This window comes from Rhinolophus sinicus, chromosome 13, assembly GCF_057876585.1.
Source record: "Rhinolophus sinicus isolate RSI-liver-muscle chromosome 13, RSI-T2T, whole genome shotgun sequence".
NCBI classification, from domain to species: Eukaryota; Metazoa; Chordata; class Mammalia; order Chiroptera; family Rhinolophidae; genus Rhinolophus; species Rhinolophus sinicus.
Genome location: NC_142513.1, coordinates 19,979,887 through 19,992,652, shown reverse-complemented (window position 1 = coordinate 19,992,652; position 12,766 = coordinate 19,979,887). Strand labels below are relative to the sequence as shown.

Sequence of the window (12,766 nt, the reverse complement as noted above, 5' to 3'; positions counted from 1 at the left end):
TCCCAAGCACTTCTGGTGGTATGTGTGGAAAGGAGCTGGGACCATCCCAGCAACCTCCTGTCTGTCCCACCCCATCCTGATGAATGAATTTCTGATGGAAATTCCAAGATTCTGATAGAAACTCCAAGACGGCCAATGTCTGATTTGGACACGTCGGGACATTTCTGTGTTCTGGAAAACCAAGCATCAACTCTCCCGTTGCAACTCATAACCACAGCAAGAGAGCCCTGGCTGGTGAACTGGAATGCACCACGTTGGCCTAGGACAGCTTTTGGAAGGAGAGGAAAGGAATCAAAATTGACTGAGCACCTGTATGTTATCTTGTTTAGTTTCCTGATAAACTCAGTGAAAGCGGGAGTGGCGCCTCCTGGGAACTTTTTGTTTATTGGCTTTTTTCTCTATTCTAAATTTCCATTATGGAAAATTTCAAACTCACAAAAGTAGAGAGAACCCCCAGGCACCCATCACCCTGTTACAGCAATTATCAACATTACATCATTCCTATTTCATCTACCCTCCCCTCCACACTTTTATTTTGTGGCTGATGTATTTTTTTTTTAAATCCCAGGCATAATCGTTTCACCTGTTAAGACTTTAGTCTATACCTCTGACAGATTACCTTTTACACAACCACAAAATCAATATCCAACCCAACAAAATTAATAATTTCTTAAAATCAAATACCGGGTTCATGCGTCATACATGATTGACAGGTCCCTTAAGGTGCATTTAATTTAAACACAGTCACCTCACTTCCCTTTCCCCTACACCCTATATTTGGTGAAGAAATTGGGTCATTTGTCCTGAGTATAGTCATTTGGCTTGACTAAATTCAGGTTCACTTTTAACTTGTCTCTCTTCCCCGTGTTTCCTGAATATTGGTAATTAGATCAACAGGCCTGACTAGATTCAGGTTCCCCTGTTTGGCAAGAACGCTTCCTCTGTGGTTCAGGTCCTCCGTGTGGCATCACATTGGGAAGCACGTGTGATGCAGGCTGCCCCACGTTTAGTGGTATTAAGGTTGAGCTGTTCGTTCAGGTGTGTCAGCCTCACCTAACCGTTAGAAACTCACCTGGGGAACTTAACAAAAAAGGTTGCCTGAGACCTAACCCCAAACTCCTGAATCAGAATCTTCTCCACCTGTGTGTTTAAAAGACTCTCTGGAGAATCACTGGATTGTAAACTTGATTCTGATTCTCCAGCTCGTTGGAGTCTGTGTGAAAGGCAATCTGGCCCGCCGCACCTTGCAGCTGGTCTCGGGGACGGCTTCCAGGCACTTTCAGTCCTCAACTCTTCCTAAGGAGTCAAGCAGTGACGTCAGCAGAATTCACTAAGCTCTGCTGCGAGGGAGCCCAGCCCCGGGGTAGGTGAACACACAGGAAGAGTCACCCAGACCAGCCCCTCACAGGGTAGAGCCCTTCGGCAATTTGGTGACTCTTCCCCTCCCTGGGAGCTACGCCCAGCAGGGATCATACAATCTCCATTTTACAGATGAGGAAAGTACAGTTCTGAGGGGTTAAGAAATTCACAGTTGGTGAGCGGCAGCGCCAGGTGTGAGCCCAGGACTCTGAATTTTTAACAATCGCCCAAGGCGCTTCTGCCACACATGGTCCAAGGACCACACCTTGAAAAGTACCGAACTTTTGGCACTGTCCTGTCCTGGCTACTGTCACCTCGCCCCGTCAAGCACAAAGCTTGCCCTCAAGGAGCTCACAGTCCTAGGAGGAATAAAAGTGTGTGCTAGAGGCTATCATGTAGGGTGGAAAATGGTCAGTGCCATAGAGATGGTTCATATAAAGTGCTGGGAGAGTGCAGAGGAGGAAGCACTCACTGCCAGTGGGAGAAATCAAGGAGCGTTCCTGGTAGATGTGGCATTGGGCAGGTGGAGGAAACAGCACTGGCAAAAGAATAGAAGCAAAGGGAAATGCTATAACCTTTTGAGGAGTCAATGAGGTGGGACTCACCAAATATGGAGATCCTAAGAGAAGAGAAATGAGGCTGAGACCAGGTCCACTGGAGTAGCCAAATAGACTGTTGGGTACTTACGGAAAGGCCCAAGGCCTTGAGCTCCCAGCCCACTGGAATACTCCCTGTTGGAAATGCTGGTCCTCACCCACAGCTCAACGTGAGCCTGCTAATTAATAGTGATAGTTCTGTGCCAGGAGCCGCCTTACCTACCTTGCCTCATTAATCTTCACCTCGATTCTTACGAAGGCACCATTATTCCCTTCATTTTACAGAGGAAGAGATTTACACTGTCACACTGCTAGGACATGGCAGCGCTGGGATTCATGGCAGTCTGGCTCCCAGAGACTGTCCTTCTGACCACTCTATTTCCTGCTTCTCACCCTCTGGGAGTGAAGACCGTAACAGCCTCCTGCCCATTAAGAACTGGGGTCTTCTCCATCCCTCTCCTTTTCCACTCACAAGCTCCGGGAGTTCTCAGGCCCCATCCCCTCTCCTTCCATCTCCTTAGAACAGCCCCCACTTCACAGGTCTCTTGGGTTTCTGTGCGGTAAAACACCAGCTCCCCCACTCTGGTCCCAGGAACAAATCCACAGGCCCTTTCCTTCAAGGACTTACTCCTGTTTTCTGCAAAGACCCAGGCACAGAGGCTCAGGAATAGACACAAGCTGAGGACATAGGTTTAGAGTCTCACCAGGTGCTCGGAGCCCAGCTCCCTCATTCCCAGCTGAAATCCCTATCTATGCCCCCAAGGAAGAGCCTGTTTAGGAGACAGTGGCCCAAACAGCTTATCTCAGGTCAAAGAAAAGGCCAGGCGCAGAGCCAGGACTGGACCCCAGGAAGCAGAGCTGCCTTCCGCTAGCTCTAGCAGCCGCCTTGGTTTGGGATGGAGCTCAGAGATGAGCTCACCCTTCCCTGCTGCCAGAGGGACCAGGACCTGAGGAAGGAACTGGGGGCGGCTTCCTCCTGCCAGCTTGCCCTTCCCCAGCAGAAGGCAGCCCCAGGCTCTTGGCGAAGCTTGTGCTGATCTTGCCCAAACCCCCTTCACTCAAAACACTGGTGGTGTCAGCAGAGCGGCAGGCAAGCGTGCGTCTGGGTCTGCCCCATGGGGTTCTTCTCTTTTCCCAAGACTTTAGCCAGAAAGGCCAGAGACAATCCTCAACCCCATCTGACCCTCCCAGGGCCCTTGGCTGGGTTGCGGCAGAGCAACTCTACCTGGGGCCAGGGTGGAGCTAGGTAGGACTCCTGACAATGTTCTGGGCTCCTGGCAGACTCTCCTGCACTTCAAGGTGACAGGAATGGGCTGCAACATACCTTAGGGCTGGGTAGCAAGAGGCAGGGCTCAAGGGCATTCAAATGCCAGACATCAAAGTAAACAGGGTCTATAACTGGACAAGACAGGAATCGGGACGGTTGGTACAACAGCCTGCCCAACACCCAGCCCCTTGCATTTCTTTCCCAAAGCTGGAGTTCCTTAATCCCCCCAAAGTCAGGCCTTGCCCTATCCCCAGCCTGATCCGGAAGCTCAGGATAGCTGGCTTTAAGAGCATCTGGTTGCTAGAATCCCACTGGCCCTGTGCTTCCTTTATGTTCCAGGCCCCAGGCTTCTGTCTTATGTATGGGAACAACCACTACCCCGCAGTGCCATGCCCACTACACACATTATCTTATCCAACCCTCACACCACCCTATGCGGCAGGATGATTTCCCCATTTCCCAGATGAGGAAATTAAGGCTCAGGGGGTAGACCTTCGGGCCAAGTTCACCAGCTGGAAATGAACGAGGTCTGTCCTGCTCAGGGACCGGTGCTCATGACCACAATGTCACGTGTCTGCCTCAGCTTTATACTCGAGATCCCGTGCCCCATTTTTAGCACCTGGACCTTGTTGCTTTCACTCGCATTTGAATCCCTGCTTGATCTTGACCATAGCTCAGTTCTTTCAGGACTGAGGTCTTGCCAGACTGAGAGCTGCCGCAAGACCAGAGCCCTGCCCACCCCACCCCCCCAGGACTCCTCTCTGCTTGGGCCACTACCTCTGTCTGCCTTGGCTCAGGCCCTTTGCATCCCTCACCTGGACCCCTGGACCAGCTTCTGAACTGACCCCACTGACGCCCCTGTCTCTGGTCTCATTACCTTCTAACCCTTCTTCCAACCACAGCCAGATGATGTCATCGTGTCATCACCCCCACTCCTGCTGAAACCCCCCGCCAGCCAAGAAGCCAATCCAAATTCCTTTGCCTGGCATCACAGAGCCCAGCTTGCCAGCCTGGCTGACCTCATCTCTCTCTGGCCCTCCCCTTGTGCTTTGTTCCAGAGCCAAGTAGAATGAAGCTGCTTGTCTCTGGATCTTGTTTACAGCATTCCCTCTGCGAGGAAAGCCATCCCTACCCCTCTTCTCTCCTACCCCCGAATCCGTTCTCCTAGCTTATCTTTCAAGACTCAACTTAAGCTTCACCTTTATGAAGCTTTCCCTGAACACCTTCCTTCCAGTTTACATGACTCCCCCCTTCTCGGTGTGCTCACTGAACCCCTAAAGACATCTGCTAAAGCACCTGGAACACTAGTTTCACTTACTTTGTTTCTCTCTCCCTCTACCCCACTGTATGGAGCGTTCTGGAAGGCAGGGATGTGTCTAATTTCTCTGTACGTTCTCATGTCTGACACAGGGCCTGACACAAAGTCTATGCTCAGTGTTTGCTGACATAATGGATTGACTGATACCTAAGTGGTCCCCATCCCCTCTCCCCAGGGAACGACCTCTTCCTGGTGGCTGTGCACGAGCTGGGCCATGCACTGGGACTGGAGCACTCCAACGACCCCAGCGCCATCATGGCACCTTTCTACCAGTATATGGAGACACACAACTTCAAGCTGCCTCAGGATGATCTCCAGGGCATCCAGAAGATCTACGGTGTGTGGCAGGGGAGAGGGGCCACCATTTCTTCCGCAGGCCTGGGCTGTGACTGCCTGCCGGTCATGGGGAAGGGGGTGGAGGCAGAGAGGGGGGCAGCATCGCCATCCACCTGCATAGCTTCTGTGTCTCTGACAGCTGTTCCACCTTGGAGACTTCTGATGGCATTACTTAACCACAGGGGCAAGGCTACCTCCCACCCCACCCCACCCCACCCCCACCCCTTCCTCCCCTGTGGGAAGAAACCTAGGGGAGGGTCTGAGCCACTACTGGGAGGGACAAAGGTGAGTAGAGGCCCACCCACTCCTTCTTCTCTACCCACCTCCCCCTCCACACAACCTCCTCTAGCCTCCCGTGGGTCACTCTCCAGGAGTCCCACCTCTAGCCAGGAGATTCACACATCTGCCCAAGTAATGGTCATACAATGTGAGGAGGATTATAACCAGAGCTTTTTTCTTATGCAAGAAACACTGAGAAGCTAGGCTGGTATCTTGATAAGCTATGAGAAGCCTGCTTCCCTGCCTGCCTCCCAGTTCTCTGGTCACGCTGGTATGTGACGTTCTAGTTTTTGTCAAGTGGGCTGAGATGGGAAGACCAGACTTAAGCAAGTGCTTGTCCACGTAACACAGCCCCCTCGCCCCCACTGCTCCCAGGCTGGGGACCCCAAAGAGCTCACGCAGGAGGTGGCCCCACCCAGAGCCCTGGAGGATAGGCAGGATCTCCAGAGGGCAAGCTGTAGAGGACTGGACGGGGTGGTAGGGACTGGAAGGCATTTTGAAAATACAATGGACAGGATTTGCTGATAGGGCAGATATGGGGTGAAGAGAAGGATGGCACCAAGGTTTCTGGCTTTTGTAATTGTGGGGCAATAGGACTGGCCAGTCTGTAGCTCAGAGATCTGGGTTGGGATGTTGATTTGGGATCTCTGGTGCCCAACATTACCATATGTGGCTATTAAATTTTAAATTTATATTAATTACATTTAAATAAAATGTCAGTCCCTCTGTCAAATTAACGAGTCACTCATTTCAGGTACTCAATAGCCACATGTGGCCAGAGGCTACTGTACTGGGCAGTGCAGCTAGAGAACATGTCTGTCATCACAGAACAGCCCATTGGACGGCTCTAACGGAGAGTCTTTAAAGCCACGGACTTGGATGAGATCACTTAGGGTGGAAATTCTCAACTTGCCTGCCCACTAGAATCACCTTGGGATTTTAATCAATAATACTGATACCTGGCCCTCATCCCAGAGATTGGGTTTTCATTGGTCTGGGGTGCCTTTTGAGCCTCAGGAGTTTTAAAAGCTCCCCACGTGATCCTATGATGTAGGCCAAGTTGGGAAGCACTGACCTGGGGACCAGGAGAGAGAGAGAGAAGAGATGAGTACCCGGGGCCACCTCCACCTTTAGAGGAGGGTGGATGAGGAACCGCTGCCAGCACAGGAGGCTGAAGAGGACTAGCCCATGAGGGAGGAGGGAAACCAAGAGCATGCAGCGTTCCGGAAAAGAGAAGAGTGTTTCGAGGAAACTGTTTCTATGATCTTGCTGCTCATGGCGTGGGCCTCAGACAGCAATATCAGCATCACCTGAGAGTTAGAAGAAATGCAGAACCACAGGCCCCACCAAGACCCTCTGCTCTGAGTCATAATCTGTGTTTTATCAAGAGCCTTGGATTGATTCATAGGCACATCAAAATCTGAGCCAAGTAACCACTGGATTTGGCGACATGGTGATCTTGTCAGAGCAGTGTCAGTGGGTGACAGGGTGGAGGCCACATTGGAGCAGGACAAACAATGAAGGGGGAGTGAGAAAGTGGGGCCAATGTGTGTGGAAGGGAGCAGAGAAAGAGAGTATGGGGCACGGAGCCTAAGAAGGGCCATGTTCTCCCACAACAGTAGAGAACAAGCAGAACAATCTAGATCTGAGGATGGACAGATGAAAGTTCCCAGTTAATGGTGATTGTCATCTATTTTCTCAAAGATTGGGGAAGTACAAAATGAGGAAAGGGGACAGGAGGCTGGAGGGTGACAGACTTGTCTCAGAGCTGCCCAGGGGATGATGAGGCAATGGCAGTGGGAGGCAGGAAATGGATGGCCCTTTCTAAGATGTAACCCCTCTCTCTAGGACCCCCAGCCGAGCCCCTGGAGCCCACAAGGCCCCTCCCCACGCTCCCCGTCCGCAGGATCCATTCACCGTCTGAGAGGAAGCATGAGCGCCAGCCCAGGCCCCCTCGGCCACCCCTCGGGGACCGGCCATCCACACCTGGCGCCAAACCCAACATCTGTGATGGCAACTTCAACACAGTGGCCCTCTTCAGGGGAGAGATGTTTGTGTTTAAGGTAGGGCCAGTCAACTGGCACCATCCAAAGGTCCCCTCCCAGTCCGTCCCCCACCATGGAGCTGGAGAAGGCTGTTGCTGTGGGATCAGGCTCTGCTCTGGGGCCTGGACAGGAGCTGGCCCGATGGCCAGGACACAGCATCTCTTCCTTATGCTGCTGGGTAAATCAAGACGGAAGGGGGAAGACTGGTGATTCTGTACCTTCCCAGGGTTTCACGCTAGAGAAAAGTGCTGGAGACAGGATTTTGATCTGACTTTGAGCAAGTCACCTCCCTTCTCTGGACCTCTTGAAAACTAGGGGAGTCATTCCTCTAACTAAGGGTATATGAAAATTAAATGAGTGAGTGGCTGGGAAGAGGGCAGTTTGGAGCAGGGGCTGGTGCAGTGGTGGCTGCACCTATCTCCAGATCCTGCCAGGGCTGAGAGCCTGGTACTGAGGTGCCCGACAGAAAGCTGGCCAGGCTACATCTTCTCACCTGGCCTGGTCCTGTCACCTTGGCCATGAGCTGACTGGGGGGGTAGCCTGCTTAGTGTGTTGCAGGTTGGGTTCTAAGGGAAGCAGACTCTGAGACGGTGTTTGGAATGTAGGATTTTGATGAGGGAATACCTTTGGGATCAACATCTGTGGGAAGGAAGCAGGATTGGGCAGAAGGAGAAGATAAGCAGCAAGTAGGCCCATTGCAGACTCAGCCAACCCCCACAGGGGGCTCTGGAACTAGGTTGGCCCAGTCCAAATTATCCCACGTTGGGCCCCACATGGCTAGAACTTTATACCCCCTGCCTCATTCAGTCACCGGATAAGGAAGGGCATGACCTTGGGGGAGCTCTCTAAAGCGAGGCCATCCCAAGAGGCTGACAGGTGAAAACTACCTGCTGACCACTCTCCCAGCCTCGGAGGCAATAAACCCTCCACTGGAGGGGATCTGGGCAGCAGGTCTTTGCCACACGGGTGGTTGCGGAAGGCTGCCCCATTTCCTTGGCAGAGTTCTCTCCCCAGCAAGCTTTGAGCACTGAGCAAGAATCAGGCACCTTGGGTCAGCCCAATCCTGCCTCTCGCTGAGTAGCTCTAAGTCACTTGGCTTTCCTTAAGACTCTGTATGTCTCAGATCTGCTTAACAAGAGTTGTGAAAATCAAAATAAGGTTTTAAGAAGTGGATGTGAAAGTTCTTTATAAAACACCTGTACAAAGGTGTTTTCTAGCTTTTGTACCATCTTTTACAAATCACATTTATTCTTCTGCACTCTTGGATCCTCCAACTGAATGGTTCCTAGGCAAAGCTGGGTTTTATCATCCCATTTCCATATAAGAAAACTGAGGTCCTGGGAGGTTCTGGGCCTTGCCCAGAGTGCCTAGCAACCAAGGACTGCAGTGAGACAAGGCACCAGTTTGAAGAGAGGGCTTTTATCACACTCTTAGCCTACTATTTCTTCAACACCGACTCTGGGTCCTGTATTGTTCTAGACACTTCGCCCCTAATATCTCTCGTCTGATCCCCCATTATTACCCTCATTTGCAGGTGAGACTTTTTAAGTACTGTGCCTAAGGTCATGCAGCTGTAAGTGGGGGAACCTGAATTCACACCCAGATCTTGGGGAAATTCCCACGGTTTGCTTCCCATGGGCCTCGCCCTGCTGGATGGAGCCAGCCATGTATGAGGAGGGCACTTTGCCCAGGCTCAGAGACCACCGGAGCTTCCCACCAGCTGGGGCCCTGCAGACATCAGTGACTCTCCACTACCCTCATGTGGCCATTCCAGGCCCCAACATCCCTTCCACCTCCTCCACACCTCCTCCCCCCACCAGGCCTGTCTGCTGTCTGTTTCATGGCCCTTCGGGCAGCAAGAACCATCAAGAGGCTTACAGAAAGAGTTAATGAGCATCCTGTCTTCCTCACGGGGCTTTGAAAGGAAAAAGCAGTAAAGGGACAGACTTCGAGGAGGGTTGCAACGCTGGGCCCAGGGGAAGGTGCTGGGTTGTTGGGCTGAGATCACTGGGTTCAGAGGCTATGCCTCTTTCTCTCTCCTCCTTAACTCCCCCCCAGGATCGCTGGTTCTGGCGCCTGCGCAATAACCGGGTGCAGGAGGGCTATCCCATGCAGATCGAGCAGTTCTGGAAGGGGCTGCCTGCCCGCATAGATGCAGCCTACGAAAGGGCTGATGGAAGATTTGTCTTCTTCAAAGGTAATGTGGCCTGTGCCGAGGGACCTAGCATGGCTCCCTGCCCTCGGGACCCCCTTTTTCCATCTGTAAACTGGCAGAGGCGGGGTGGGCAACAGATGCCAGTTATAAGGATCCTTCTAGCCCTAACAGAGACACTAACAAACTGACATCGGACAGGACAGATCCCTGCAGGCAGGCAATGCACAATCTGCAGGAATCAAGTCAGGGAGTGATTGTTGAGGGTCTGCCTGTGCTGACGTTGGTGACAAGCGTCATCCACATGAAGTACAGGGTGTTCCATGGAGGGCCACTCTGGCAGTTCTGGAAGAGCCTGGAAGCAGGAGGTCACAGAACCCGAAGGCTAGAGAAGTCAGGGAATGGGGAGAGGGGCCTAACATGTACAGCATGCCACCCTGTGCCCACTCTGTGCCCACCCTGTGCCAGGTGGTTTCACTTCAATTATTGTGACGTGGGCCAGGCCCCAGCAGGGTAAGATACTGACAGTGAGAAGCGAGGAAAGCATTCCAAGGGAAAGAACAGCGTGGGCAAAGGAGTAATGTGGGAACATGCACGTGTATTCAAAAAGCTTTAGAAGGCAGCCCTGGGCAGCCATGGAGCCCTACATCGGAGAGCCGTGAGAAGCAGCCTGGAAAGGAAGTTTGGGGGAGAGGCCCGAGGAGTCTTGGTTGCCAGGCCAGAATGTGGTATTGATACATTAGGGCAATGCTGGAAATTCGCTGAATGCTTCTGAGCAGCAGAGAGCCAGAGAGCAGGCAGCAATCGGGGCAGAGACGAGGAAGCCATTTCTGAGATGGGTGCTGGAGAGGAGGATAGCAATGTCTATAAGGCCCACAGCAGGGAGGAGCCAGGAGGCTAGAGACAGCTAGAGGATTAGCAAGGCCTCAGGAGAGGCTGAGCATTAAGAGGGAAAGGCAAGAGCGGGCCAGAGGGGATGCTGGGACTTCTCCCTGGGGACCCTGGGAAGCAGAAAGGTGATGAGGGAGGGAGCCCCCTGTGGTGGAGATGGGGAACTCCAGGAAGCCTACGGAAATGCCCAGAGGCTGCTGGGCCATCGGGTCCCCTGGGAGAGTGGCTGTGTACTACAGCCTCAGAGTTGGGTGTCACTGGTGTAAGGTGGGGTGAGTACTAGTATGTATGAGTGGCTGAGGTCACCCAGAGAGGAGAAAGGAGCAAGTCACATGAAAGGCAAAGAGGCTGGGGCACAGAACCGAGGCAGTATGGGGTGAGTTGCCCAGGATTGGTGACTGGCTTCTGGCTTCTTGCCCCCCCAAGTTCTGCCTGGGCCAAGAGGCCCCAGTCTCCCACTGAGAGGATCAAGCAGGCCTATGGCTGTTTCCCCCTGACACTCTGGCTCTATGAATGACTTCAGTCCCAGTAGAAGATGGGCAAGTGGCACTAGCCACAACCTCTGGCACTGAGTGACTGGGGAAGGCTGATCCTGGGCTCCTCTTGGCCACAGGTGACAAGTACTGGGTGTTTAAGGAGGTGACAGTAGAGCCTGGGTACCCTCACAGCCTGGGGGAGCTGGGCAGCTGTCTGCCCCGAGAAGGCATTGACACGGCTCTGCGATGGGAACCTGTGGGCAAGACCTACTTCTTCAAAGGCGAGCGGTATTGGCGCTACAGCGAGGAGCGACGGGCCACAGACCCTGGCTACCCCAAGCCCATCACCGTGTGGAAGGGCATCCCGCAGGCTCCCCAAGGGGCCTTCATCAGCAAGGAAGGATGTACGTAAGGGCCCAGCCAGGTCGGGGGGCGGGGAGGGTTCTGATTTTATGTGGGTCTCCTCGGGGCCCACAGGCAAACTCTCAGGGTATTCAGGTTTGAGAAATACTGCCTCGTGGCAAAGACAACTGCCTCTTACCCACCTATGTTCACACAGTAAAGTCTCTCTTACCAGCTACCAAGTCACAATTTCTCATCTGCAGGGATGATTCGCAATTGAGAGATGTTTTCATAGACTGACTTCATTCCTTCAGACAGCATTCCTCAAACAGTGGTCCGCAGGAGTACTCGAGGGTTTCCTCAGGTTATCAAATCTGAATAGCAAGGATGGACATGGTGGTTCTAAGGTGTTAAGGGCAGGAAGATGGAGAGAAAAGTCTTCTTTATTTATGAGACATTTACTTAGCTCCTCCTGAAGGCGGGACTAGGAATTTCTCAAGAGGAGGGGCCAGGTCTTGCCAGGTGCAGAGTGGGTATCCATGAATGTCTGTTTGACGCATCTCCACTGATCTGGTCAAAAGCAGACCCTGGAGCCAGCCTGGCTGGTTTCACATCCCACCTCCACCACTTACTATGAGTGTGGGCAAATAACATAAGTTTTCTCATTTTCTTCATCTACAAGATGGGAATAGTGGTACCTATCTCGTAGGGTTTTGTGAGAATTAAATAATGTAAATTACGTACAGCCCTTAAACCAATGCCTAGCACTTATGCCCATGCCATATAAATTTTAGCTGCCATCATCACCATCATCATCATCGTTTGTGTATTTTCGTTTATGTGGAATGACAGGAGTCATTCATTCACTCCACAATAATTACTTAGAGCCAGGTTGCGTGGGAGGGCTGGGGATAGAGCAGGGAACAAGACTTGCAGGCTAGAGGCAGAAAAATAAGGTGCAACAAATGCTATAAGGGAAAGAATTGCTGTGAGAGGAGCAACTAGGCAGAGGGTGCCACAGTAAAGGTCATTGGGAAGGACTCTCAGAGGAGACGTCACTGGTAAGGAAGCCAACAGCCACAGGGACAGAGCTGCTATCTGGTGGCTCTCCTGTGTACCTAATGCTTTACACACATGGTCTCGCTTTCTGGAGAGCCTCAGAGACAGATGACATCAAGGACTTTGGCCAATGAAAGTCCCAGCCAGGGTGGGGAGTCAGCCAATAAGAGTCTGAACACATTGTTTTGCGTCTGTGGACTGGCTGGCCACTAAGGCTGTTGCTGGGAGCCTTGGGGTGGCTCCCCAGCCCTGCTGTCTTCTTTCCTTCTAGTCCCTTCCCTAGCAGGGTCCCAGAGACCCTGCAACCTGTGTTGCAAGGTGATGTGTGCCAAGTCAAAAAAAATCCCTAATCGCGAAGATGTGGTATCGACTGTCAATAGAAGAAATCTTCCTTCCTGTCTCCCTTGGCTCACGCAAGAGACAGGCTGAGGCCCTAGAGCTATGAGACGGTGCTGTCCAAGCCCTAAATTGGGGGCTTAATCTGACCCACATGGGGGTGCCTATGAACACTGTGACAGCTGTGGCCCCAGGCTGAGAAGGGTCCCATCTGGGAGGCACAAATGACCAATTCTACTTAAGGCCCCTCAGTGGCTCCTCAGAGCCTTTGAGAATATGGGCTGGGCTGTTCCAGGTCCCGGGTGCCCCT

At 52.4% G+C, this 12,766-nt stretch overlaps 1 protein-coding gene across 3 annotated transcripts in view; it reads left to right on the top strand.

Annotated features, from left to right (window-relative positions):
* MMP24 (matrix metallopeptidase 24) overlaps nucleotides 1-12,766 on the top strand; it is a 43,194-nt gene that overhangs the window by 27,494 nt on the left and 2,934 nt on the right. For all 3 annotated transcript variants that reach the window (XM_088789183.1, XM_088789184.1, XM_019733399.3), the window contains exons 5-8: nucleotides 4,716-4,877; nucleotides 7,004-7,218; nucleotides 9,259-9,397; nucleotides 10,857-11,123. In XM_088789183.1, the coding sequence (XP_088645309.1) occupies nucleotides 4,716-4,877; nucleotides 7,004-7,218; nucleotides 9,259-9,397; nucleotides 10,857-11,123 (783 nt within the window). The remainder of the gene's footprint in view (nucleotides 1-4,715; nucleotides 4,878-7,003; nucleotides 7,219-9,258; nucleotides 9,398-10,856; nucleotides 11,124-12,766) is intronic.